The sequence below is a fragment of the Populus euphratica genome, unplaced genomic scaffold (assembly GCF_000495115.2).
Source record: "Populus euphratica unplaced genomic scaffold, PopEup_1.0 scaffold202.1, whole genome shotgun sequence".
NCBI classification, from domain to species: Eukaryota; Viridiplantae; Streptophyta; class Magnoliopsida; order Malpighiales; family Salicaceae; genus Populus; species Populus euphratica.
The window spans coordinates 523,707-547,726 of record NW_011499975.1 but is presented as its reverse complement, the minus strand read 5'-3'; the positions used below and the strand labels follow the sequence as shown (position 1 = coordinate 547,726).

Here is a 24,020-nt window from a genome sequence, read left to right as displayed (position 1 = left end):
CATCTCTGTTTCTTGTCTGCATAAGCTGCTCTTTTACTTTTGATATTTTTGTGAGCGATCTTTTGGATTTTCCTCGGTTGGGTGTTCTATGGGATGCAACATGCTCGGGACATTTTACCCAACGGAAGGGCATTTGTGGCCCTCCAATCTGTAGGTGCTTATGAATAATTTTTTGATGCTATAAAAGATAAGAGATCGACATTTTAGGTCGAGACGGGGAGTTCACCCCCTGCTGGTGTCCATGAGAGAATTTGGTCCGCCTGAATTTAGAAAATAGCCAAACCAGCAATAGAGATGTAGACTGGGAGAGTGTGATAGTGCTGTTTTTTTAAAATAATTTTTTTTGTTAAAAAATATATTAAAATAATATTTTTGGTTTTTTTAAAATTATTTTTAATATTTTCATATCAAAATAATTTAAAAATAAAAAATTAATTTTAAGTAAAAAAATAAAATAAAATTTAATTTTTTTAAAAATATTTTTAAAATATAAAAATAAATAAAATTTAATAGACTGAGATTCTACGCCGGCAGTTGTCCATTAGAGAATTTGGTCTTGTCTAAATTGGCTTAAGAAGCAGCCCAATCAGAATTGTCAAGGCATCTCTAACTCGGCTTTTCGAGCTTTTTCTCCAAAAGCCCCAAATTAAAATGTGGTAAAATATCGAAAGCTAGCAAAGAATTCGAAACCATAGAGATGGAAGACATGTGCAATGCTACTTTGCAAATATTGAAAGAGAATTTATCAAATTGCTGAGGTGGGAAATACCAACCCAATTTGATGGTAACATGGTTATCGGAACTAATTCGGTTGGTTATTTTAAATGATATTATTTTAATTTTTTAAAATTAAAATACTATTGTTTTGAATATTTTTTTAAAAAAAATTAAATTTAACACGACTAAATCTCGTATAATTTTAGTTAAATAAATTTAACGGAACTAACTTCCAAACCAATGGCTAAACTCTAGATCAACTACCAATTGGATATGATTTTATAACTACAAGTGGGAATATTAGAGTTAGTTCCAAACCAATGGCTAAACTCTAGATCAACTACCAATTGGATATGATTTTATAACTACAAGTGGGAATATTAGAGTTAGTTCCAAACCAATGGCTAAACTCTAGATCAACTACCAATTGGAGATGATTTTATAACTACAAGTGGGAATATTAGAGTGCCCATAATTTGATAGAAACAAATATTATAATATTATTTTAAAAAATAAAAAAAATAAATAGTATTTAATAAATTATATTTTTGATAGATTTTTTAAGTTTTTATTGTTGTAAAAATTAATTAAAGAAACCAAAATAAAATAAAAATAAAGGTTAGACTAGTAGGTTTAAGTGGCCTGACATGCCTATACATTAAAAAAAAAAACAACTGCATTGTCATGTAAGATTATGCATGTTTGCATGCCTTTTTTTATTTTTTTCCGACCTAGTAGATGGATGTCATTTGTCTCCATCATCTAAATGTTATTAGGTTAGGGGGTTTTAGACACAAATATTTAATTTTGAATATATTTTCATTTAATAAACACTATTGTAACATTAACAAATCAATCTTTTAATTCAAAACACATCTAAATTAATTAAAAAATATATAAAATCAAACCAAAATTTATTTTTTAGTGACCCTAATCTACTTGTTTTCCTACAATATAAAGATTAAACAAAAACCTAAAACTTTTCTCATAAAAAAACCTACTAACTTCATACAAATTTAAAAAACTAAACAGATCTAAAACAAAGTTAATAAAAAATATGTGGACTAATTATAAATAAACAAATAATTTTATTTTAAAATTAATTGAAATAAAAAACTCTTAATTTGATTGCGTTTGGATATATACTTTCAAAAATTATTCTTTATCCTCGATCAAACAAATAATATTAAAAAAAAAACTCATATATAATACATGAAAGAAACCATGAAAACAACATCACATACTTAAAACTCTCTCCTCTTATCTTCTCTCTTGAAACATCACTCTTTATTTTTTAATAAAAAAACTGAACACTAAGAACAAAATTTATGTAATTAATTTGTCCAGAAAGTTATGGTTAAGAATGTGGTTGTTAGTGTGCCTGCATATTTTGGGTGAAACATACAAAATAAATATTGAGTCCATACACCATCCCTAAGAACAAAATTTATGTAATCAATTTGTCCAGAAAATTATGGTTAAGAATGTGGCTGTTAGTATGCCTGCATATATTGGGTGAAACACACAAAATAAATATTGAGTCCATACACCATGGCTCCAACATCATTTCAATCCCTCTATGATGATCAGAACTTTAGGTGGGTGGATGCTCAAGTTTTCTTTACCTTTTGCTTACGACAAGGTTATGTGCATGTGTAATTTTTGTCTACTTCCATGTTGCCCTTATGCTTTGCCTCTTGAGTATATGTTCTTGCGCATAGTTACGGAGATTTAACTTCCCATATTTCTTACTAGCCCTAGCCCTAGTCCTATGAACCTTTTATACTATGAACTTCTCTTAACCATGTTGCCCTTATGCTTTGCCTCTTGAGCATATATTCTTGCGTATAGTTATGGAGATTTAACTTCCCATATTTCTTATTAGCCCTAGCCCTAGCCCTACGAACCTTTTATACTATGAACTTCTCTTAATTAGCAATGAAATTATTTTGATTTACTTTAATGTTATCAAGATATGAATGTATATTGTTGGTTAAGTACTTTGTTGTGCTCGTATTTCATTAGCAACTTTGTGGATTTCTATGTTGTTTTCACTGATTTCTTGGTTTGATCTTTATTTTTTGTTTTAATTTGATCATAATGCTGCAAATCTCAAAAGTATCTTATTAAATTGACTATCGATCAAGTTTCAAAAACCTTCATAAAAAATATATACTAAAATACACAAAAAAAAACAAGTATGAAAGGATAAAATTAAAAAAAATTAATAATTAAATTGAAAAAATATATTGCTATAATTTATAATGAATTGTGAGGAGAGTAGTAGTGCATAACTGGTGATGATATCAACTAATCAAACAATTTACTTGTTTTAGTACTTTATATAAAATATTCTTGAATTATTTGATTTGATAAATAGGTTTTTTTTTATTAAATTTTAAGCATTGCTAATAAAACAAAAGAGGTGAATGTTTTAATGTACACCCACCTCTTCTATATATATATATATATTTTATTTTGTTATGGTTTGGTCTTTATAGTTTTAATTTCTATATTTTTTAGTCTTTTTAGTTTTAGTTATTTATATTTCAATAATAAAAAAATATTTTTTCTCCTATTGTAGTCCATTGATACAGTAAAAAGTTCAATTTGATCTTTAATATTCTCAAAAAAATATATTAATTTGGACCTAAAGTTGTTAATTATTTATTTCTGACCCTTGCAATTTTAGATGTTGATGTTACAATCTTAAAACTTCATTGCCAAAAGTTTAATTTGTTCCTTGAAATCTTTACCAAGGTTTGATATAGTCCCTAAATTTTTTTATTTGTGTATTTTTAGTCTATTTAGTCCCTAAATTTTTTTATTTGTATATTTTTAGTCTATTTACTCTTATGAGTTTATATCTTGGTCTTGAAACTATTTTTCTCTGTTAAGGACCGTGTATGTTGAGAAACGAGAGAAAAGTCACTAAAACAAGAGGAGACGTAAAGATTTCATGGAGCTTCATTCCTCCTTAAAAAAACATGGTTTCATATTAAAAAAACTTAAATGAATAAGGAAAAAAATGGATTTTGACTAAAGAATTATACTTTTTTCTCATGAATTTGAATTTACAGTAATTCTTGTAAAAACTTATTTTAATTACCTTGAATTTTATTTAAAAAATCATGTTGCTAATAAAAAAAATACATAAATAAAAAATTAGGATTTTGATTAAATACTCAGTATTTTTTCCCACATTGTTAATACTTCAAACCCTTTCAAATATTTATTTTAATTATTGCATAATTAAATAAAAATCCTCTTTTAAAATGATTTTGTTGTCTTATCTTTTTTATTTATTCCACAATTTACTGCACTTTTATTACCGTTAACTTACACAACTCTCCGTGACCTATACTTATAAATCAGTATAGAATAGCATAGCCCGGATACGATGACTAAGTATCATCTATATTCCGATCAGTATATATATATATATTACGATCTCTAGTAATATTTCAACTCTGAAAAGGAGAAAAGAAAAGTATAAATTGAGAGGGTGAGCTGGTTGGAGGTGATGGGCATGTGTAGGGAAGTCAGGGTCTCCAAGTTTACAGAACTTCACATTCCCACTCTCACTACCAATCTTCATCTTTTCAACAGAAACAAGAACAGAATAAAGAAAGGGGGGGAAGAAAGGGTGACCGCAAATTCCTTAAAAACGCATATAATTGGACACCCAATAGCGTCCTCCGCCATTCCTTACCTCCCAGCTTCCTCTTTGCGGTACGTGCATTTTTTCTTGACACCGTAGAATTCACGTTTTCTGAAGAAACAAAAAAAAATTTAATTACTACAATTGTGTAATCTTTTAGACGGATCAACTGATTTTTACAGAGAGTGAGATCTGTTGTAGTAATTGTTGAATTCTGTTTCGACCACAAAAATAGTAACGCAATGCAGATCTGGTTTTTTGTTTTAGAATTTTCGTATCTCATCTGTCCTTCATTACTTGATCTCATAACTACTGTTTGATTAAGGAGATTCTTGTAGTAGTTAGATCTTAGTATTTTTATTACTGAGATTGACATCTGTTGCCCAAAATAAACATATTTAAAATAAATAAATTGTTAGGCTAATTTTAATTAAACCCTAAATATAGCTTCCTTTAGGAGATGGAGGAGCAGTAAATAATGGTTGGCAACTCATGTGCTAACCATGATTTTGATTTCCATTTATACTTGATGTTTTCAGAGAAGCGTGTTGCTCATTGTAATGTGGATGGGGTTGCCTTTGGAGGCTCAAGGATAAGTGTTCTGGAACTTTTCAAAATCTAAAGTTTTGAGACAAGTAAATTAGGATGGCTCCATCTAGCAAGGCTGATAAAAAAGGAGCTGCCGATGTGGGTGCCTGGATGTTCAATGTTGTCACTTCTGTTGGGATTATCATTGTCAATAAAGCCTTAATGGCTACTTATGGTTTTAGTTACGGTGAGCTTGCTTCTCATGTTTTCTCGTATTTGCTTATGCATTCACGAGACATGTAGTTTGATATTTCCTTTTTATGGTTTCTTGCAGCCACGACACTAACTGGTATGCATTTCGCTACCACGACCTTGATGACTGGGGTTTTAAGGTGGTTGGGATACATCCGAGCTTCTCATCTACCTTTCCCTGAGCTTTTAAAATTTGTTGTCTTTGCAAATTTCTCTATTGTTGGAATGAATGTTAGTCTAATGTGGAATTCAGTGGGATTTTATCAGGTAAATATTTTTCATACTGTCTTTTGGCTGTCGATTTATTGCAACAATGTTGATCACATGTTTGTTTTAACTGTCAGATTGCAAAGCTGAGTATAATTCCTGTATCCTGCCTGTTGGAAGTGTTGCTTGACAAGATTCGGTACTCGCGAGATACAAAGCTGAGTATAGGAGTTGTTCTCTTGGGTGTTGGTGTTTGCACTGTCACTGATGTGAGTGTTAATGCCAAAGGATTCATTGCTGCCTTCATTGCAGTTTGGAGCACTTCTCTGCAACAGTATGTAAGTGTTTATGAACATCTATTTTTTTTACATGTGTTATCCTATTAAATTTCAATTTAAAGAAGTTTTATCATTGTAAATCTTGGAGTTAACCAATTCAGTTCACTAAAATAGCATATACCATTCAGAAGCAGCTCCTCTTATAACTCTGTTGAATGATTTCTTGCAGTATGTACATTACCTCCAAAGGAAGTATTCACTAAGTTCTTTCAACCTCTTGGGTCACACTGCTCCATCCCAGGCTGCAACGCTGCTATTATTAGGCCCCTTTCTGGACTACTGGTTGACAAACAAAAGAATCGACACGTATGACTACAATGCAGTCTCTGTGGTAAGAATTCAGAAAAATTTGATTTCTTTTTTTTACCGTCTTCGTAATTTAGCTGTAATCTGGATACACTTGTCATTCTTGCAGATTATTATGCATGCTGTAAAGTAGCTCATTTTTTTTCCACATGTTTATGCTGTAAAGTAGCTCACTTTTTTGTACCCCATGTTTGCTTAGGAATCACATGAACGTCATATAGGTGCATCTGTATTTCCAGTTGTCTACATGCTTGTTGCTGTAGCCCATCATTCTGATGTCCAGATGTGCTTATATGTTTGTCTATAGTTTCATTTGTTTTCTAACTAGTTTTTGCCTTGGACACTCCAATTTGAATTTTGGCTCACAAGGGAATGATTGGGCTATGTTGGGGTTTACAAACCCCAATTTGGGTAGCCAATTTGAAAGTGTTAATTTAATTTTCCTTGTCAGCAGAAAGATTATGAGGTTTCAATGCAGTTAATCCGCATGCAATCTGTACCTAAAGAGCTAGTGGGATGCAATCTTAACAAGGAAAGTTAAACAGTAAGGGAAAAGCAACCCTGGTTTTTGCTATGAAAATTTCCTAGAGCCTATGGCGTACTCTTAAAAACCATAATAATAGTGTGACCATTTTCTACTAACAAGTATGATGATGACTTTGAATCTCGCATACAAGTTATACCGCTACTTATTTTTAAGGGTTGCCGTTTGCATAAACTCCCCTTGTGTTTGCTGTTCTATTTTTACGTAGCAGTATTGCTTTGCATAAAATTGCTATACACGTGTGTGCGCCTTTTATTTGCTTATAAAAGGCCACGGGAAATTTTTTACATTTGTTTAATCCTTGTTCTGTTTGTGTGTGATCACAATTTTCTTACCTAAGTTTACAGAATCCCATCTCACATTTTTCTCTGGATCTTGGTTTGTACAGATGTTTATCGTTCTATCATGCATCATAGCAGTAGGGACCAACTTAAGCCAGTTCATCTGCATTGGCAGATTCACCGCCGTGTCCTTTCAAGTACTTGGTCATATGAAGACAGTCCTTGTGCTTATCATGGGATTCTTTTTCTTCGGAAAAGATGGTCTTAATCTACATGTGGTTCTGGGCATGACCATAGCTGTAGCTGGAATGATTTGGTATAGCAATGCCTCATCTAAGCCTGGAGGAAAGGAGCGCAGGAGCCTCTCTCTTCCTACAAGCAGACAACAAAAACAAAGTAATTTGTCAGAATCCAATGAACATGATGGTAAAGTCTAAGCGTTTATGTAGTATAAGTTAAGCATACGAGGGCAGCTAATTCCAGCAACTTGTCAATCATTTGAGATTAGAAAACCTTGCCATTCGATTCTAATTATTTTCTCCTCGATTCTATAATTCTTATTTTTTATTTTTTATTTTTGTACTCGATCCTATCAGGGAAAGGGATGCTTTAGGATAGGACTAGGCTCCCTGCAAAATTTTCTTCTGTCTCACGAATATTATTCATAGTAATTTATTCAAGTCGAATGGGAAATAAATGTTTTGTGATTACATTATTGTCCACATGATTTCAAAGGGATTGTTTTTTTTTTTTTTTCTGGACTTAAAGCATATTTAGGAATATAACAGTAATTGTTCAAATTTTTTTTTGTTTAGAAATATATCATCATAATATATATTTTTTAAAAAATTATTTTTAATATTAATATATTAAAATAATTTAAAAACATTAAAAAAATTCAAGATGCTCAAAAGTTTTTAGAATAAAACATTATAATTATACTTTTACCCTTCTTAAAAAATTTAACAAAGTTTATTATTAGGGGTAATACTATTTTTTCAAGGGGTTCATTCGTATTATATATATTTTTTAATATTTGATCTATTTACTGTTACTTATACTTCTAACAACCTAGCATCATTTTTTATATTAAAAAAATTAGCCTCCTCCGAAGCGAATAGCATGGCATCTAGTCGTCAACTGAATCACGATCGAAACGTTTTGTCAACCACAGTGCGGTGGTTTTGCTTTCTTTTAGCTAGTTCAGCAGTGAGCATGATAGATGATTTTCACCTAAATTCACGGGTTTTCACTATAATTGATAATTCGATCCCCTCCTAAACAACGTTAACACTTACCAAATCCTGAGGGTTCGAAGGGACGGTTCTCGAACTTTTATTTAATAGCGTTTCAGTCCTTCAAACTTCAAACTTTTTGTTTTGACCCCTCTAACCATCTTCGTTGAAAATCTAACTTGTGCTGGGTTTTTTTTCTTTTTTTTTGGCTATTTTATTTTATGGAAAATTTATTGGCTGCCACAGTCGGTGCTCTCCTCTTATTTCTCCTTTTCTGGAGAAGTACTCGAAGTAACAAATTTTATCCCAAGCGTACACGCCAAAACTAACCAAGTAGCCAGCCAGCCAGCTTGATGAGCTCAGGTGCGTTGAAATATAAATTGTAGTTTTTGCAGGGTTTTCTACTCTTAAGTTTTAAAATATTTTATTCTCTGAAGATGAAGTTCAAGTTTTTATAGCTGTAGCCAATTTTTTTTTTGAATTGTTTTTACTTTTTTATTCAATAAATTATGCTTTTTATAAACAAAAATTTGGTAAAATAAACAAAGAATTACATTGACTTTCTTGTAAATGTTTTTTTATTACCATATAATTAATTAAAAAATAAATTTTAAAAACTCACATGAGCATTTAAAATATATATTCTAATTGCTTTTAGTTTTTACAGAGCAAAGACATAGCTTGGAAAGCTATATTTTTTTTTGTTAAAAAAACATATTATAGAAAAATAAGAGATTACACAAGAAAAATATTCTGTTTCAATACAATTTAAATTATTACTCTTCTTGCAAATAAATAAATAAATTATTTCCATGTAATTACATAATTTTTTCAACTTATTTTTTAGTTAGCTTTACCAACTTTTTTATATATTCATTTGTACATATAATTACACATTTATTTTATTAAAAATATACACATTAAATTTTTAGTTCATAGTTATTTTTTACCAGCAATACAAGATCATATTAAATGTACACATAGAAAATGAAAAACTCCCTACAACACTAGATCATATAAGTTGAAAACAAGTTGAGTTGAATTCACAAATCTCATAAGAAATAAAAATTAAATATCTTAAATTATTCAATTAAATGCTTCTTTAATCGTTTTAACTCTTGACCTTTTAATAGGTTTAATTAAAAAGTACAATGGATCTTATGTTGTTTTTTGATGATTCTCATCGTCTCCTCTAAACTACAATTTAATCTTTTATGGGCTAGAAATCTTTTCTTTCTTACATGCACAAAACTCAATCAATACCAAAAATCAAATTCAATTAAAAATAAAACGAAAGAAACCAATTGCCAATTGAAAAGAAGTCAAAAACCTAAAACTAGTATAGATTTAATCAACCCAAAATCAACTTGGTATTTTTAATTCAAATTGATCTCAATTCCATAATCCCAATAACAAACTAATTTCAATAAATAAACTTTCAAATCAACTTGATTAAACATAAATCAATTTTCACAACTTTGATTTGTGATTACACATACACATAAATACTAGATAACTTTTCTCCTTTTATTTTATATATAATTTAAAGAAAACGCAGCACTAAGCTAAATCATATAATAAGTTGAAATTTAAGACACAAGAACTAAGACTCAATAATTTTAACAAACAACTAAACCTAACAAAGAAAACAAGACTCAGAACAAAAACAAAAGCAAAATTTAAATATAGATAGATAAAACCTGATTTTAGAGAAAACTCTAATACCATAAATTTATGCAAACCCAGATAACAAGAACTTAAACTGAACATTACATAAGAAAGCTAAAACCAAGTTGAAAAGAATATGACCAAGTGATTACCTGAATCAAAGAATTGTAGTTATTAAATGAAAATTATAACCCGTTAATTATAAAGAATCAAAAACTTATGGTAAAAAGTTGAAAAACTCAACCCATTGATTATAACAAACCAAGAATCGAAGATATAAGGATGAACACCATAAATAAAAAATCATTGATAATTTTTTAAAGTTCCATAAAGAACAAAGCATATGAGTAAACTCTCTAAAATAAGTTTTATTTTTGAATAATCAATCCATCTCCCTAAATACAAGTTAAAAAATCCTATATATACTAGGTAAAACATTCTAAATAAGACTAAAAAAATAACACAAGAGTTCTAAATAAAATAGAGAAAAGAATCTTAAATCATTAAGGAAAATATTATAAATCCTGAACAATAAATTATAGGATTTATCGTAAGGCCTTCTCAATGTTTGATTACTATGAAATTTTAACCTAATAAAAAACATAGTCTTTAAAATCTTTAACCAAAAATTTTCAACCTTATCCAATGATCAAATTAAAAAATTATTCTTATTAACAAAAAAACTGGACATTAAAAAAATAAGTCTAATCCATGTGTAAGTAGAAAAACAAGTTGAATTTATAACTTTTATAGAAAATAAGGCTCAAATATATTGAGTTACCCATTGAATGTTTCTTTAATCACCATATTTTTTAACCTTGTACTAGACCAAATTAACATATGTAATGAATCATATGATGTTACTTGATGGTTATCATCATTCCCTCTTTTCTAAAAAAGATTTGACATTGAATCATCACAATCTCCTTTATACTATAACTTAAATCTTTTATGAGATGAAGATATTTCCTTTCTTATTTGTACTCAAACCCAATTAATATAAAAAACCAAATTCAATAACAACCTGAATTCAATTTAGAACTAAACCAAACAAACCAATCGCTAATTGAAAAGAACTCAGTAACTCAAAATTAATATAGATTCAATCAACTTGGCACTTTTAATTCAAACCAATCTCAATTATATAATTATAATAACAAACCAATTTCAATAAATAAACTTTCAAATTAGCCTGATTATGCACAAACTAATTTTCACAACTTTTTTGCTATATAGAGTACAAGTTTTGTGCATAGCACACACATGATCATATTTGTGTATATCCTTTTGTTAAGTTATTAAAAGGTTGGGGATCTTCTTGTAATTATTGTGTATAATTTTGTTTCTTTACTTGTGTAAATTTCACTTGCTAATAACAAGTATGAGTGTGGGGATAACCTTTTTTGTTGACTGAACACCTAGTTGTAGGTAAATATTAATGAAATAGTGAGGAAAAACTGAGTTTAATGGGATTACATTGTTGTATAGAGGCTAAGATTTAAGTAAAAAAATTATCAATATTAGTGAAATAATGAGGAAAAACTAAGTTTAGTGGGATTACATTGTTGTATAGAGGATAAGATTTAAATAAAAAAATTATCTTTATAATAAGTTATATCAAAGCATATTTACATTTAAAATTATGCAATCCAAATTCTTATGCCAATAATGAAAACTATTTAGTAGAGACTGACAACACTTCAAAGTCTAATACGTCAATTTTAGAGGATGAAGTTTGCTTTATCAAAGATAAGTGACAAGAAGCCATCAAAAATGCTGAAAAGACTAAAATTTTGTATATTAATTTGGCAGCAAAAACTAAAAAAAAAATTGCAAGCCATATAGAAAGCAGTGGAAAACACTTATATTGAGGTAAATACTTATAAGGTTAAATTAAACCAAATATTTTTATAAGGTGAGAAGTTTTAAGAAACTTGAAAACTATCTTTGGGACTCAAAATAATAATTTAGCATGGCCAAGATCAGTGTGGATGAGCAAATCAAAATCATTGTAAAGTAACTTACATGTAATGCAAAGTTGTGATAACAAAATAAGAATTAAGAAGAACTTAAATGTTGGATGCTCTAAAATTAAGACATGAAGCATTTGAAATAAAAATTGAAAGAACAATTCCTGCCGAATAATACTTCCTAGCTGGAATAAGATGAATTGGAGATCTTAAAGTAAGATAAGTTAATTCAAGAATATGCTTAATTCTCTAAATATCAATATTAAAAATATATTGAAAAAAAAAGCTGTTTAATTTTATGTTGAGACTATAACAATGGTCATATATTGAGTTGAGATGACAAAAAATGAAAGATTTATCCTTTATCATTGTTGTTGTCAATGGTGTGGTGGACTTTAAACCTATCATAAGAGAGGGTCATGTTGTAGTCTGTTTCTTAGAATCCAAGACAAAAGGAAAAGGAGTAAAAAAGAAAGAAAAAGTTTGGTGGGGTGCATCTAAGTTTGTTATTGATAAAGACAAGGCTAAACAATTAGGTGGGAAAATAAAGGATGTCAAACCAAACTTAGACAATTTTATTTATGAAAAATCATACTTCATGAGGGAATATTTAAAGAAGAAGAATTTGAATGTCATCTTAATTAGCAATAGTGATAAAGTAGTCACAATATAAATCCCATGTGTGAGCTGAGTTGTTTAATAGCCAAGTTAATGGATTTGACCAACAAATCTAGTATTGTTGAGCAAGACTTAACATAAATTAACATAACATAAAAGAAATCCAAGAGCTTTAAATAATCTTATTTATGTTAGAATTATAATAAATGATAAGGATGTTAATATAATATTAGATTTGGGTGTGATCTATCTTTTTGTGGTTGACAAGTTGGTGAAAAAACTTAATATGTGAGTTAGAAACAGTCATATCATGATAATTGTAGTAAATATAAAGGCATAAAAAATATTAGGCAAGACCTACAATATATCGATAGTCCTATATCAATGGAAATGAAGACAAGATATGTTGATGATGAATTTAGATGGTTTTGACATTATTCTTGGCCTTGATTTTTTTTGAATAAGGTCAAAATAACTTTAATGCCATACCTCAATGGCATCATGATTTCTAGTGAATGTGTCTTTATATTTATTCCATGCTATAAATTTTTGATGAAAAATAACATTAATGATATAAAAAGTTTGGTGGATAGAGAAAATGGATTAGTGTGCAAAGCTCCCAAGTTTTATTGCTGATGTGTTAGAATAATACAAAGATATAATATCTTTAAAACCTCTAAAACAACATCCACCAAGGACTAAGATTGATCATCGAATACAATTACTATCAATAGTTGAGCTATTAACTCATCCTTCATACTAAATATCACAAATAAAGTTAGTAAAAGTGAGAAAATAGTTGATTGACATTAAATTCATTGATCATTCTATAGCTCTATATGGTACTCCAAGTTTATTATAAGAAAATACAGATTGGAGACTTTGAATGTGTTTGGATTATCGATCACTTAATAAGGTGACGATCAAGAATAAATATTAAATTTTTTTTAATTCAGGATTTTATGGATATATTATATAGGAATTCATATTTACAAAGGTGAACTTGTGGTCTAGATATGGGTAAATGCAAATTATCAGGGGTGATGAAGATAAGACTACATGTGTAACAAAGTATAATGCATATAACTTTTTAGGTACGTTATTTGATTTAACAAATACCCCAACAATTTTTTTGTAACATTATAAATAATATAGTGTATGATTATTTAGATAACTTTGTCATAATTTATTTGAATGATATTGTAATCCAGGGTAGGGTAATTGAAGATCATATAATGCATTTTAAAAAAAGTTCTATGTATATAAATTCTACATGGATTTTATGAACAAGAGTTATATGTAAAGACAAAAAATAAGTTTGCAATATTTGAAATTATCTTCATGGGTCATTAAGTTCGGGAGAGTTAAGTGAGAATGGTTCTTAATAAAGTGCAGGCTATTTTTAATTGGCTAACATAAAAGATAGTTTTAGAGTTGTGATCCTTTATAGAACTTACAAACCACCAATGATAGTTTATTAAAAGTTATAGTCAAAAGAAAAGCCTTCTTTTAAAATTATCAAAGAATAATAAAAGGTGAGAATGACTTGTTGAGTGTCAAAGAGTTTTTAAGATATTAATAAAAATAATGATGTTTTATCTAGTGTTGAGACTGCTAAGTTTTGATAGATTTTTTGAAGTACATACTAATGCTTCAGATAAAACCATTAGTACGGTTCTAATACAAGTTGGACATCTAATGGCATTCTAGAGTAAGAAATTAAATAAGACCAAGAAAAAATACTTGACACATGAAAAAAAGATGATTATGATATTGTATTATCTTGGTATGTGGAAGGTGTACTTGTAGGGGATAAAATTTATAATAAAGATAGATAACATAACAAGCATTTTTTTTCAAGACCTAAAAGAAGTTATCATAGTGACAAACTCGATGGAAAGAATTACTAATAGAGTATAACTTTGTATAGGATCACAAGTCAAGAAAACATAATTAGGTTGTGAATATTTTGAGTTGGAGTTATGTTCGTGCTACTATTTTTTGCTATTATATAAGTGGAGTCTAACATATTAAAACAACTTTGTCATGCTATTACAGAAGATATAACATATAAAAAGCTAGTTGATCTTATACGATAAGGAATGATATTAAAATATTGGTTATAAAATAACCTTCTTTATGTAAAAAAAGATTGAATTTATGTGCTAAGTATGAAACCACAAAAATATTTATATCTACCTAGAGAGGGAAATGATATAGGCTTTTTTTTTGTCCCAAACTTACCATTGGCAAAATATGAAAGGAGATGTAGATTTATACTTAAAAATTTATCTTGTGTGCCAATAAGATAATTTATGGTAGAAAATAATATGTTTATTACAACCACTATATATTCTAGAAAAAAAACCTTGGGTTTAATTTCATTGTAAGGTTTTTCATGAGTTGAAGGCATGAATATTATAATGGTAGTTGTAGATAGATCCATTAAGTGCACATTGTTTATTGATGCTTCAAGAATGTGTATGACTAAGGTTGATGTTGGGTTGTTTTAAAGAAATATAATGAAATATTTTGCAGTTTTTGGGATATTGTTAATGATCATAATATATATTTTATAGGTATATTTTGGGCAATACCATTTAGCTTGACGGGGACTTAAATGAAGTTCTCTACTGATAACCATCCTCAAATCGATTAACAGATTGAAAGGATCAATGCTTTGTTAAAGGAACACTAGAGACATTACATAATAATAATGAAGCGTTGGAGTTGTTGGGCAATATATTTTTTTTTCTACAATCTCCACAAGTTTTTTGCAATTAAAGCAAACCTATTCAAGTTGGTGTTAGGGCACAACCCTAAACACTCATAAAGATTACAATGCATAAATCTAGTGGTAAAAGTCTGCCCATACATAAATTTTCTAGGAAAATATAACAACTGTTTGAACAAGTGCAATATAACTTATATAAAACAAGATATGATGTAAAAGTATATAGATATAAAAAGGAGTATTAGATTTCAATGAATGTGATAAGGTGTTACTTTAATTGACTTTTCAAATTTGAAAAAATATTATTGAAAAAACAAGGCATCGAAAAGTTGATGTCGAGATATGATGAGGCATTTGAAATTATGAAAAAAAATAGGAGCTATGGTATATAGATTGAAGTTGTTAGAGTAGCTAAAGTTTCACCTCACATTTCATGTAAGCTACTTAAAACCATTCCATAAAGATTAATAAAATTTGAGAGGAGTAAGTCACAATATGTAACTCTAACAATTTGAAAAAAATTTGACAACAGAGTCATCAAAACTTTGGATCATCGAAGACTTAACCAGTGTAAGAAAAATTCAAAAATTGAGTTCTTTTTAAAATAAGAGAAAACCTATGAGGTTTTATAGGAGAAAGATACTGATTTGTGGTAATTTAAAAGAAAAATACAATAAAACCTCACTTTCAAACTCTTTTGGCGGGGGTGGTTTTTCAAAGGTTTAGATATGAAAGTACGCTAACAAAAGCACACCACCTAAAAAATGCTAACAACTATGACAACTTATATGAATATTAATAAAATTGATAGGTAATGTACAATAGTTTGTCCAAGTCAAGGGGTTGACTTGGCACGAACTAGACTTGAATGATGGATAGTCCAAAGTAAGTAGAAAACATAATAGTTTTAGCAGCATAAGTTTGGTAGACTAATAGTGAGTTTGTGGCTAATGATTATGAAAATGTTATAAAAAGTTATTACAGTTATAAACATGTCTAGTTACAAGAGAAAACTAGCAAAAATAAGGTTGATGTGCTTATTAATATGGGATATGATTGAGAATGCTCTATAAGCCACTAAAGTTATGGAGAACATTGGGAAAATTTGCTAGAAAATGAAACCACTAAGTTTATGGGCAAACTTACTAGAGAAGGGTGCCATTATATTTATAGAAAACATGAGAGATACTATCCACTATTTATTAGAAATTAGAGTGATAATTTTCTTGTAATTCATCTATAAATAAAATTGTAATGTTTTCATATGTATTATGCGAGTTTTGTGAACAACACACAATCGGGTGTATATATATCTTATTGTTGAGTTAATAAAATGTTGGAAATTTTCTTGTAATTGTTCTGCATAAGTTTAATTTTTTTGCTATTGTGATTCTTGCTTGCTTATGACATGTAAAAGTGTGGGGAGAAGCTCTTTCTACGAGTACAAGTAAACATCAACAAAACAAAGAGGAAAAACTAAGATTTTATTTATTTTTGTGATTGGAAAGTGTTTTGATAAAAAAATATTTTTTTATTTTAAATTAATTTTTAGAATATTTTTAAATTGTTTTGATAGGTTAATATCAACAATAAATTTAAAAAAATAAAAAAATATTTCAATATATATATATATTAAGTAACCACCATTAAAAATACTAAACAGCTCTATACTGCCAAATCAGGGCTGAAATTTGAGCGAAAAATTTGCCCATGTGACAAAAGGCACGGTGAAAAAGGCCGCACGAGTTGGTATGTAAATGGCACAAGGGCATTGCTTACTATGGGCGGGGACAGTGGTCCACATACTGTGTCATCAGCACCTACCATCCTTACCATATACCCTTTTCATCTCTCCAAAAACACCACATCCTCCTCTTCTCTAGAGAGAAAAGGAGAGACGAGACCCTCTCTATTTATCTTTTCCTTTTTTTAGCCGACAAAAAAAGAAGTAACCTAAGCTAAATTATAAAATCAATCTGTCTCTGTAAATTAAAATCTAATTAATTAACTGTTATTAACGATGGGAAAGAAGAGAAAATCCATAGCAACAAGCCTGGACGAGGTGGATCGGACCATGTACGCGTCGTTTTGCAGTGCTGCAAACTCTCTGTCTCAGCTTTATACACAGTCTATGAACCACCAAAAACTCTCCTTCCAAGCCGGTGAACGTCAAGGCCTTGTAAGATTCCCTCGTTATCTCTTTGCTCTAAAGAATACCAGCTTGTTCTTTGTGTATATGTGTTCCTTGTGGGGTTGTTCTTCTTTGTGGAAAAGTTATTGTTTTTTAATCAATCAAGCTTGTGTCTCTTTGTTGTCCTTTTGTTGGGTCACTGAATTTGTTTATATATATATATATTATTATTATTGTTAGTCTAGTTTAAAGGTTACCCATTTCGATTTTTGTTGTGAACTTAAATGGGCTGCTCGATTCTGAGTTAATTGTAAAGTTTAATGGCTAGATAGATACATTATGCGGTTTTGTTAATGGATTCACATTGAAGTTATGGTATGGTATTTTAGTTTCTGCTAATTGTTGTTGTAAATTATCATTTCAATTGAACTAGGCACTTTGCTTTTTCACTTGTTTCTGATTGGCTTGTGCTTTGAATAGATTGTCATTGTAATTCGACTGTTGAGGAGGTAGACTGATCAAAGCATCAAATTTTTTTCCTACCATTCCCGTTTAAGGAAGCAAGTGGGATGTGGGTATTTTGACTATTTGGATGCTTTGTGTGGGAGAGAAACAATATAATCTTGACTGAAATAAAGTTTTAATCTTTTAGGGGGTTAACTTTTAAATTGGAGTTGTTGCAGTGTTTTTGCTCTTGATTATGAATTTGCTCATCTGTGCTATAAGATTCATTTTCCTCTTTGGAGAAATTGCTGATGGCTGTGAAGCACTCATAACTACGAGAGGTTTGTCGTGAAGCTACATGTCAGCATGGAAAGTCCTAATGGTTTTAATTGTAAATGGTGATACAAGAGCATAATTAGCCTAATTGGTGGTGGAGGAACTCGCATTTGTTTCCAAGTTGTGGCGTTGCGTGATACTTTGATGTTGAGAAAGTGTTGTTTTGAAATGTGATATCTATCAGTGAGAGACATGAAATAGTTCAATACTTTGACAAGAAAATAGATAGTTTTTGTGGAGTTTGTTTTCTAATAAATTAAGAGGATGGGGCTGTTAGAACACCAGCATAAGACTAGATTAAAAAACACATTCCTATAATTTTGGATCAATGGGTGTCAAAGAATAGACTTTTTGGTACTCTGAAAGACAAAAGGAAAGCAGTTCTCGTTGGTCTGGAACTTGTCTGTTTTGGGAAGATTGGAGAAGCTTGAAAATGGAGTTCTTATAGATTGGCTTCGGCCCAAAGATTGGACATTTTTTCACAAAGTCTTGGATGATAGCAACTCGTTGATTGTTGGCAGTGGACAAAAAATTATGGAAGAGCTAGAAAAGAAAATGTGGACTGTAATTTATGTGTGATGAAGCTTACTGGCACTATAAGTTAACATTATCAAAGAAATACAAATTTTTGAAATTGAAACAAATCTTTGTTATAGTTTTCATTTTGTACTTTTCCTTATTAAGCATGTAAGGTGCAACCTTTCTATTTTTCACGTGGAAGTTTAAAATCCTTTTCCTATAGTGAAATCTTGAGGCTGGATAATACTAAGTTTAGGGAACGGGATCACCTACACCAGTTAGATTAAGCACCAACTCGTTAGAGGAGTATTATGGATTTATTAGAAAAGCCATTAAAGGTGGTCCTTCTTTGCATTGATCATTTTGTAGGTGTTCTGTGTTGATTCTTGTCTGACATTATGATCACTAACTTTTTCCCGAGATGGTGTACATATTTTATCATTGCATTCTCTTGTGTCTGAAGCTGTTTCCTTACTTCTCATCTATCTTTTACGTCGTTGAGCATGAGCCCTTGAACCAATTTTTGTCAGTTTTATTCATATAACTCACTCAGTCCAGAAATGCTTTTGGCATAAGTGAGACATTAACTAGGAATATCGACATTGAGCAAGCGATGAAGTAGTCTAGAGATGTTTATTCCTTATTGAGAGTGTTTAGGGAGCTTGGTGGTGGTGTTGGTTCAAAACTAAGAAGTTTTGCTGTGTTTGAGATTAGCTCATGGTGTTTCATGTTAAACTGTAAGGATTAAACTTATTGGTTGGTTGTGAAAATGATTGAAGGGCAATTGTATGGTCAGTTTTGTTTTTGCATTCAAATCTGTTTTGTTCTTTTCAACTTTAAGATAATATATTCAGCTCAGCATGGTATTTCACCAATTAAATGCCTATAACATTAAGAACAATTATCTTCTTTTCCAATCTAGCCCACTGCTCTTTTCCTCTATGCAGAGTTGAAAATACAGTGGGATAGAGATACTCTAAAATGAAGATTAAACAAATTATATACCATTACCTATACCTGCACACAACAACTACACACTACATGCTACACACTCAGTGTCGATAAAACTTTTCTCTTATTAGAGTCAATGGAATAACCCAGAACACATGTTCTTGATGATGCTCTTGTTCTCTTGATGCTTTAAATTGGAAGGTTGTTGCTTGGTGAATGCCATTTAAGCTGTCACATTATATATATCCTCCCAATCAGACTTTATCCACTGACCCTTGTTAATGTCTTACTAGCTTAGTTCTCTTGTTGAATGATGTTTTTCTGATATAGCCTTCTCTCATTGTTTTCAGGAAAAACTTTATCAATGGATTTGGAGACAACAAGAGGGAGGTTCTCGAGTGGCAACAGTTGATATAATCAATTACATACAGGTTGGTATCAGTTATTTCTTTTTGCCTGATTTATTGCAATCGACCATTTGTGTGCATACTGACATATCCAACATGCACATATGCTTGCCTCCTGTGCTTGTGTAAATGATAGTGGCACTTCCTTAGCTCCAAAACAACAGTTAGATTATGAGATATCTGTTTAAAAGTTAGAGTGATAGTCTCCCTGGAATTCATTGTTCATCATGATACTGAGAACATCTTCATGTACAACATGGTAATTTTACATCTACAGTAGCACATGAAGATGAACTTTGTCGTTGACTGTCTAAGATGTGTCTGATAACTGTCTTTCAATTTTTTCCGTTTCTTGGTATAGGAGATCTAGCTATTATACAGGCTATTCTATAAGTAGTATGAGGCCAACAATAACAATAAATAAAATGTGATGCACCAAAATATTAATTTGTTTTATAAGATAACCTTAAATCCTCTAATTTGTTTTCCTGCTCCAGGAGACAGCTCTCCTTAACACTGCTGGATACAGTGCTGCATTACCAAATAACAGAATGCCTAGAAAATTTCATCAAAAACAGGGATATTGTGAATGCAATGAGTTCTGTTGCAATTGGCATTTGAAAAACCTATTGTTTATTTTGTAGAGCTAATAGTGCATCTAATGCGTTGGTTATCTTATCTTCTCCAATGGAAGACACGTGAAAGCCATGTTAAAGAGAAACTTGTATGCTGCATCATATTTTCCCAGTTTGAAACATCAGAAGGAATTTGAAGTATTGGTTTGCATTTAATCTGGAATGTGATTTACTTGTTTTAAAATATCGCAGGACTTACTTTTGCTACTTTGGAAGAGATTGGAGTTTGGGTTTCGATCTATGTGTGAGACTTAGGCATGCGCACAGCTAGAGGCTTTATTTGCCAAGGCTGCATATAACATAATTTTATTTATTTAATGTCAATTAAAAAATTAATCATGCTCCAGCCACTTGAAACACTGTAAAACTTTTTTTACTTGAGCTTTGTTTGCAAACACTGCATAAAAGAGGATTTGATCAACTCGATTGTCAATTAATATTAATTGCATTCCAGTCACCTGAACAAGTAAAACCTTCTTATTTGAGCACTAGTGTAACAGAGATGTTTCTTTACACAGCTATCCAATGAATATTGGTGTATGTCTAATAGGCTTGGTTTATTTATTTATTTTTATTATTATTTTTTTCTTATCTTTTTGTTTTTCTGGGTTTTATGTTCCTTTTTTGGATGCACATGTGTGTGTGTGACTGTGTGTGTTATGAGTGGCTAAGACAGTTCTTTGTTGGCTATTTAACTTATCCATGTTTATTGTTTAGTTGAGATCTGAAATGAAGTGGATTGTCTTGTATGCGTATTGATAATAACTTGATTTTATTTAAAATTGAGAAATGCTATGGTCTTGACGCAGAATGAACTGGACTTTTGTGGAGAAGAACCATCAATGTCCCCTAGAACGCCACATCAACATCAGACTTCCCAACCTATTCCATTCACAAATTCCACCTTTCTGGTTTCTTCAGGTTCATCTGGCCTAACAGCTACTGCTCAGGGCACTCGTTCTGAACACTGTGATCAACAACCCAAGAATACAGTTTTCTCAAATGCTTTGTCGAGCCCCATTCGCCGGAGTCTCCAGAACTATCACATTACTCAGGGAGGCTACTGTCTGCAAGGTGGCTCACCCTCAGGAAATGGAACCCGCAACAATGAGCCCAACTTTCTTCAACACCATAACAGGGATCCTAATCCTCCCAGTTCCAATGATTCCTCTATGGACATCTAAGATAGCAGGTCCTGCAAGCTTCTTTCCATGTTTTGGTTAAGGGACTTGGATGGCTGTTGCAGTTATGTTGCTGTTTTGGTTGTTGCAGTTCTCTTCAGGAAGAAAGCAGATGGAAATGGTGACTCCATTCTAGAATAATCACATGATGCTGTTAAACTTGTTGAAGCGTGTGAAGGAAAGCTTAATGGTGAGTTCTTATGGAGCAGAATGCTTATACGATGAGCACCATAACCTATCATTTTATCTTTTTTGTTGTTTTTTTTTTAAATGGTTAATTTGGTTTATGTCATACGTAAAGTGCTTTGTTGAATTGGTCACACTACTTATAAATTGGTATTACCTGTTGCATTGTCTTATAATGTTTTGTTCTGCATGATGTTCTGGTTTATTAGGATGTGTTTTCTGATGATCATTTCGCAAGTGTAGTTTTCACTTTTGATACGTGTTTTCCATGATTTTGCTTCAGTATGTGTTATTCTGCTGAAGTTTAAATTATAATGCTAAGAAGACAGTCTAAAGCATTGATACCATCAAGGAGTTGCATAGGAAAGGGAAAAACAATGTTACGAATCATTCGTTTGTGCAATGCTAGATTGCTTTAAGTAGTTGAAAATCTTCAGATGAAAGAAAGAATCTAGCTTGAAAAGGTCCCTGTTCATATATTCTACTTGGCATTAACTGGTTTTACACTTCATTTTTCCCCCGACATTCCCTGTTGCACCAGACATAAAATCAACTGGTTTGATTGTTCCTTGGATTATGAGATTTCCCTTGAGCCTTGTCCATTCTTTCATGCCTTCAACACCAGCATTACAAGGTGCCCAATATACCTTGCACCGCACCGTAATTTTTAGAATTGCCAATTATTGTAAACGAGAACTAGTTGACGTGTATAGCGAGTCCCCAACGTAAATAGCTCAAGCTTCAATAATGCTATGAATTGTATTTTGTACCATCCCCCAGAAACAAACTAACAAAGAAACAAATAACGTAACAGAAGATATGAACCTTCCGATTGCTGCCAGAGTAGCAGTTCAGCTGCTGGTACAGGGTGACAGGCGCGATTTTTAATCTTATATCAGACAATGATCATGGGGTCCAAAGCCATCCCAATCCCACATGCTCAGGTCTCTCCTTGCATTGGCTTGGCTGGAAATGAATACGCAGCTTACCTGCAAGCATTGCTCACTCTCGCACTCAGTTCTCGCATTAAGAGAATCCCATTCAACTTGCTAACCTTCCATTAAAAAATGATTGATGTTTCTGTTTCCTCAATCTAGTTTTATTTTTTTCTCTGTAATTCCTGGACGACTCTGCAGTTGATAAAGGTATTGGTGGTTATATGACGCACAACTCGTCTTTTTTCGCCTAAAGCATATTTACGAATCACTTTTAAGAGACTTCAATTTGATCTAAACATTTGGAAAGATAGATGAAGAGAAAGAAATGCAACGCCACCACTTTTAGACCACTCCCTCAATCATTGATCCAACGAGATTGGCTTAAAAGTTTACTGTAGGTTTTGCATTGCAATTAGCATCCTGGTCTAGAATTATGCTTTTGAGTGAGTGCATAGGTGACAAACACGCGTAACCTATCGAGTTCATCATGTTCCAACTTTAGGCGCGAACCGCATCCATTATCTAAATTATGAAATCTAGATTTAATGTTTATATTCACAATCGATAAGAATCGGTTTTAGGGCATTTCTTTTGTGTATAAAAACAGGAGCAAAACCTTTTGACAATACAGAGAAAGGAGTCTGGTCAAATACTATCTAGGCTTATGGATGTCTTGACCTTAAAGTAAAGAACCTCCTAAAAGAATACCATGGCCGCTGTCATACAAGAAAGTGGTGAACAAGAAGCTCAACGAGTGCCTCGGTGAAGATTATCGGAAAACTCCAGGCCACAAGTTTCTCCTCCTGCTTTCCATAGAAAGATTTATCGATTAAATTCATCTTTTGACTGTGGAATTATAAGAAAGAATAGATTGTGGAGAACTCCATCTTTGACTAATCTGATTCAAGTTGGGATATTTTCCTTGTCTAATGTGTGTGGCCCAGGGACACTGACCCTTTATGGTCCAAATTGAATGAATATCTGGCGTTAAAACAAAATTAATGAATAGATAATTCATATGATTGAACATTGTATTTGCAGAACAACCACTGGAGAGAATTAATGAAGACATCTTGGAATGGAAAGAGAAGCCACTACCATTGCTGTATGGCCTATTATTGACAATTTAAGGCCCTAGTTCTCGACACAGAAAATCTAGGGATGATCTAATCCAAGGAGACATCCAAGTTTGGAAAGACAAACGAGGCCAGCGAGTTGTTCATAATTACTCAT

At 31.2% G+C, this 24,020-nt stretch overlaps 2 protein-coding genes across 3 annotated transcripts; both read left to right on the top strand.

Moving 5' to 3' along the window:
• The first annotated feature begins 4,244 nt into the window (after positions 1-4,244).
• Positions 4,245-7,556, top strand: LOC105139509 (Nucleotide-sugar transporter family protein). The gene is made up of 6 exons (XM_011045972.1): positions 4,245-4,449; positions 4,918-5,153; positions 5,241-5,425; positions 5,503-5,703; positions 5,873-6,034; positions 6,942-7,556. The coding sequence occupies exons 2-6, from the start codon at positions 5,024-5,026 to the stop codon at positions 7,269-7,271; spliced, it is 1,008 nt and encodes a 335-aa protein (XP_011044274.1). The 5' UTR covers positions 4,245-4,449; positions 4,918-5,023; the 3' UTR covers positions 7,272-7,556.
• A 9,467-nt stretch (positions 7,557-17,023) lies between these two features.
• On the top strand, positions 17,024-22,039 carry LOC105139508 (uncharacterized). 2 transcript variants are annotated; one of them, XM_011045971.1, is made up of 4 exons: positions 17,024-17,238; positions 19,791-19,871; positions 21,292-21,674; positions 21,755-22,037. In XM_011045971.1, exons 1-3 carry the CDS (start codon positions 17,080-17,082, stop codon positions 21,664-21,666), a joined length of 615 nt encoding a protein of 204 aa, XP_011044273.1. In that variant the 5' UTR covers positions 17,024-17,079; the 3' UTR covers positions 21,667-21,674; positions 21,755-22,037. The 2 variants fall into 2 exon arrangements, with proteins under 2 accessions (XP_011044273.1, XP_011044272.1); XM_011045970.1 differs by having other exon boundaries at positions 21,292-22,039.
• The last annotated feature ends 1,981 nt before the right edge of the window (positions 22,040-24,020 follow it).

Excerpts from the sequence above, each read along its gene's own strand:
- LOC105139509 (XM_011045972.1), top strand. The coding sequence starts at position 5,024 with ATGGCTCCATCTAGCAAGGCTGATAAAAAAGGAGCTGCCGATGTGGGT. Across the intron at positions 5,426-5,502 it reads ATTCAGTGGGATTTTATCAG|ATTGCAAAGCTGAGTATAAT; the intron begins GTAAATATTTTT and ends TTTAACTGTCAG. Across the intron at positions 6,035-6,941 it reads ACTACAATGCAGTCTCTGTG|ATGTTTATCGTTCTATCATG; the intron begins GTAAGAATTCAG and ends TGGTTTGTACAG.
- LOC105139508 (XM_011045970.1), top strand. The coding sequence starts at position 17,080 with ATGGGAAAGAAGAGAAAATCCATAGCAACAAGCCTGGACGAGGTGGAT. Across the intron at positions 17,239-19,790 it reads CCGGTGAACGTCAAGGCCTT|GAAAAACTTTATCAATGGAT; the intron begins GTAAGATTCCCT and ends CATTGTTTTCAG. Across the intron at positions 19,872-21,291 it reads ATATAATCAATTACATACAG|AATGAACTGGACTTTTGTGG; the intron begins GTTGGTATCAGT and ends GTCTTGACGCAG.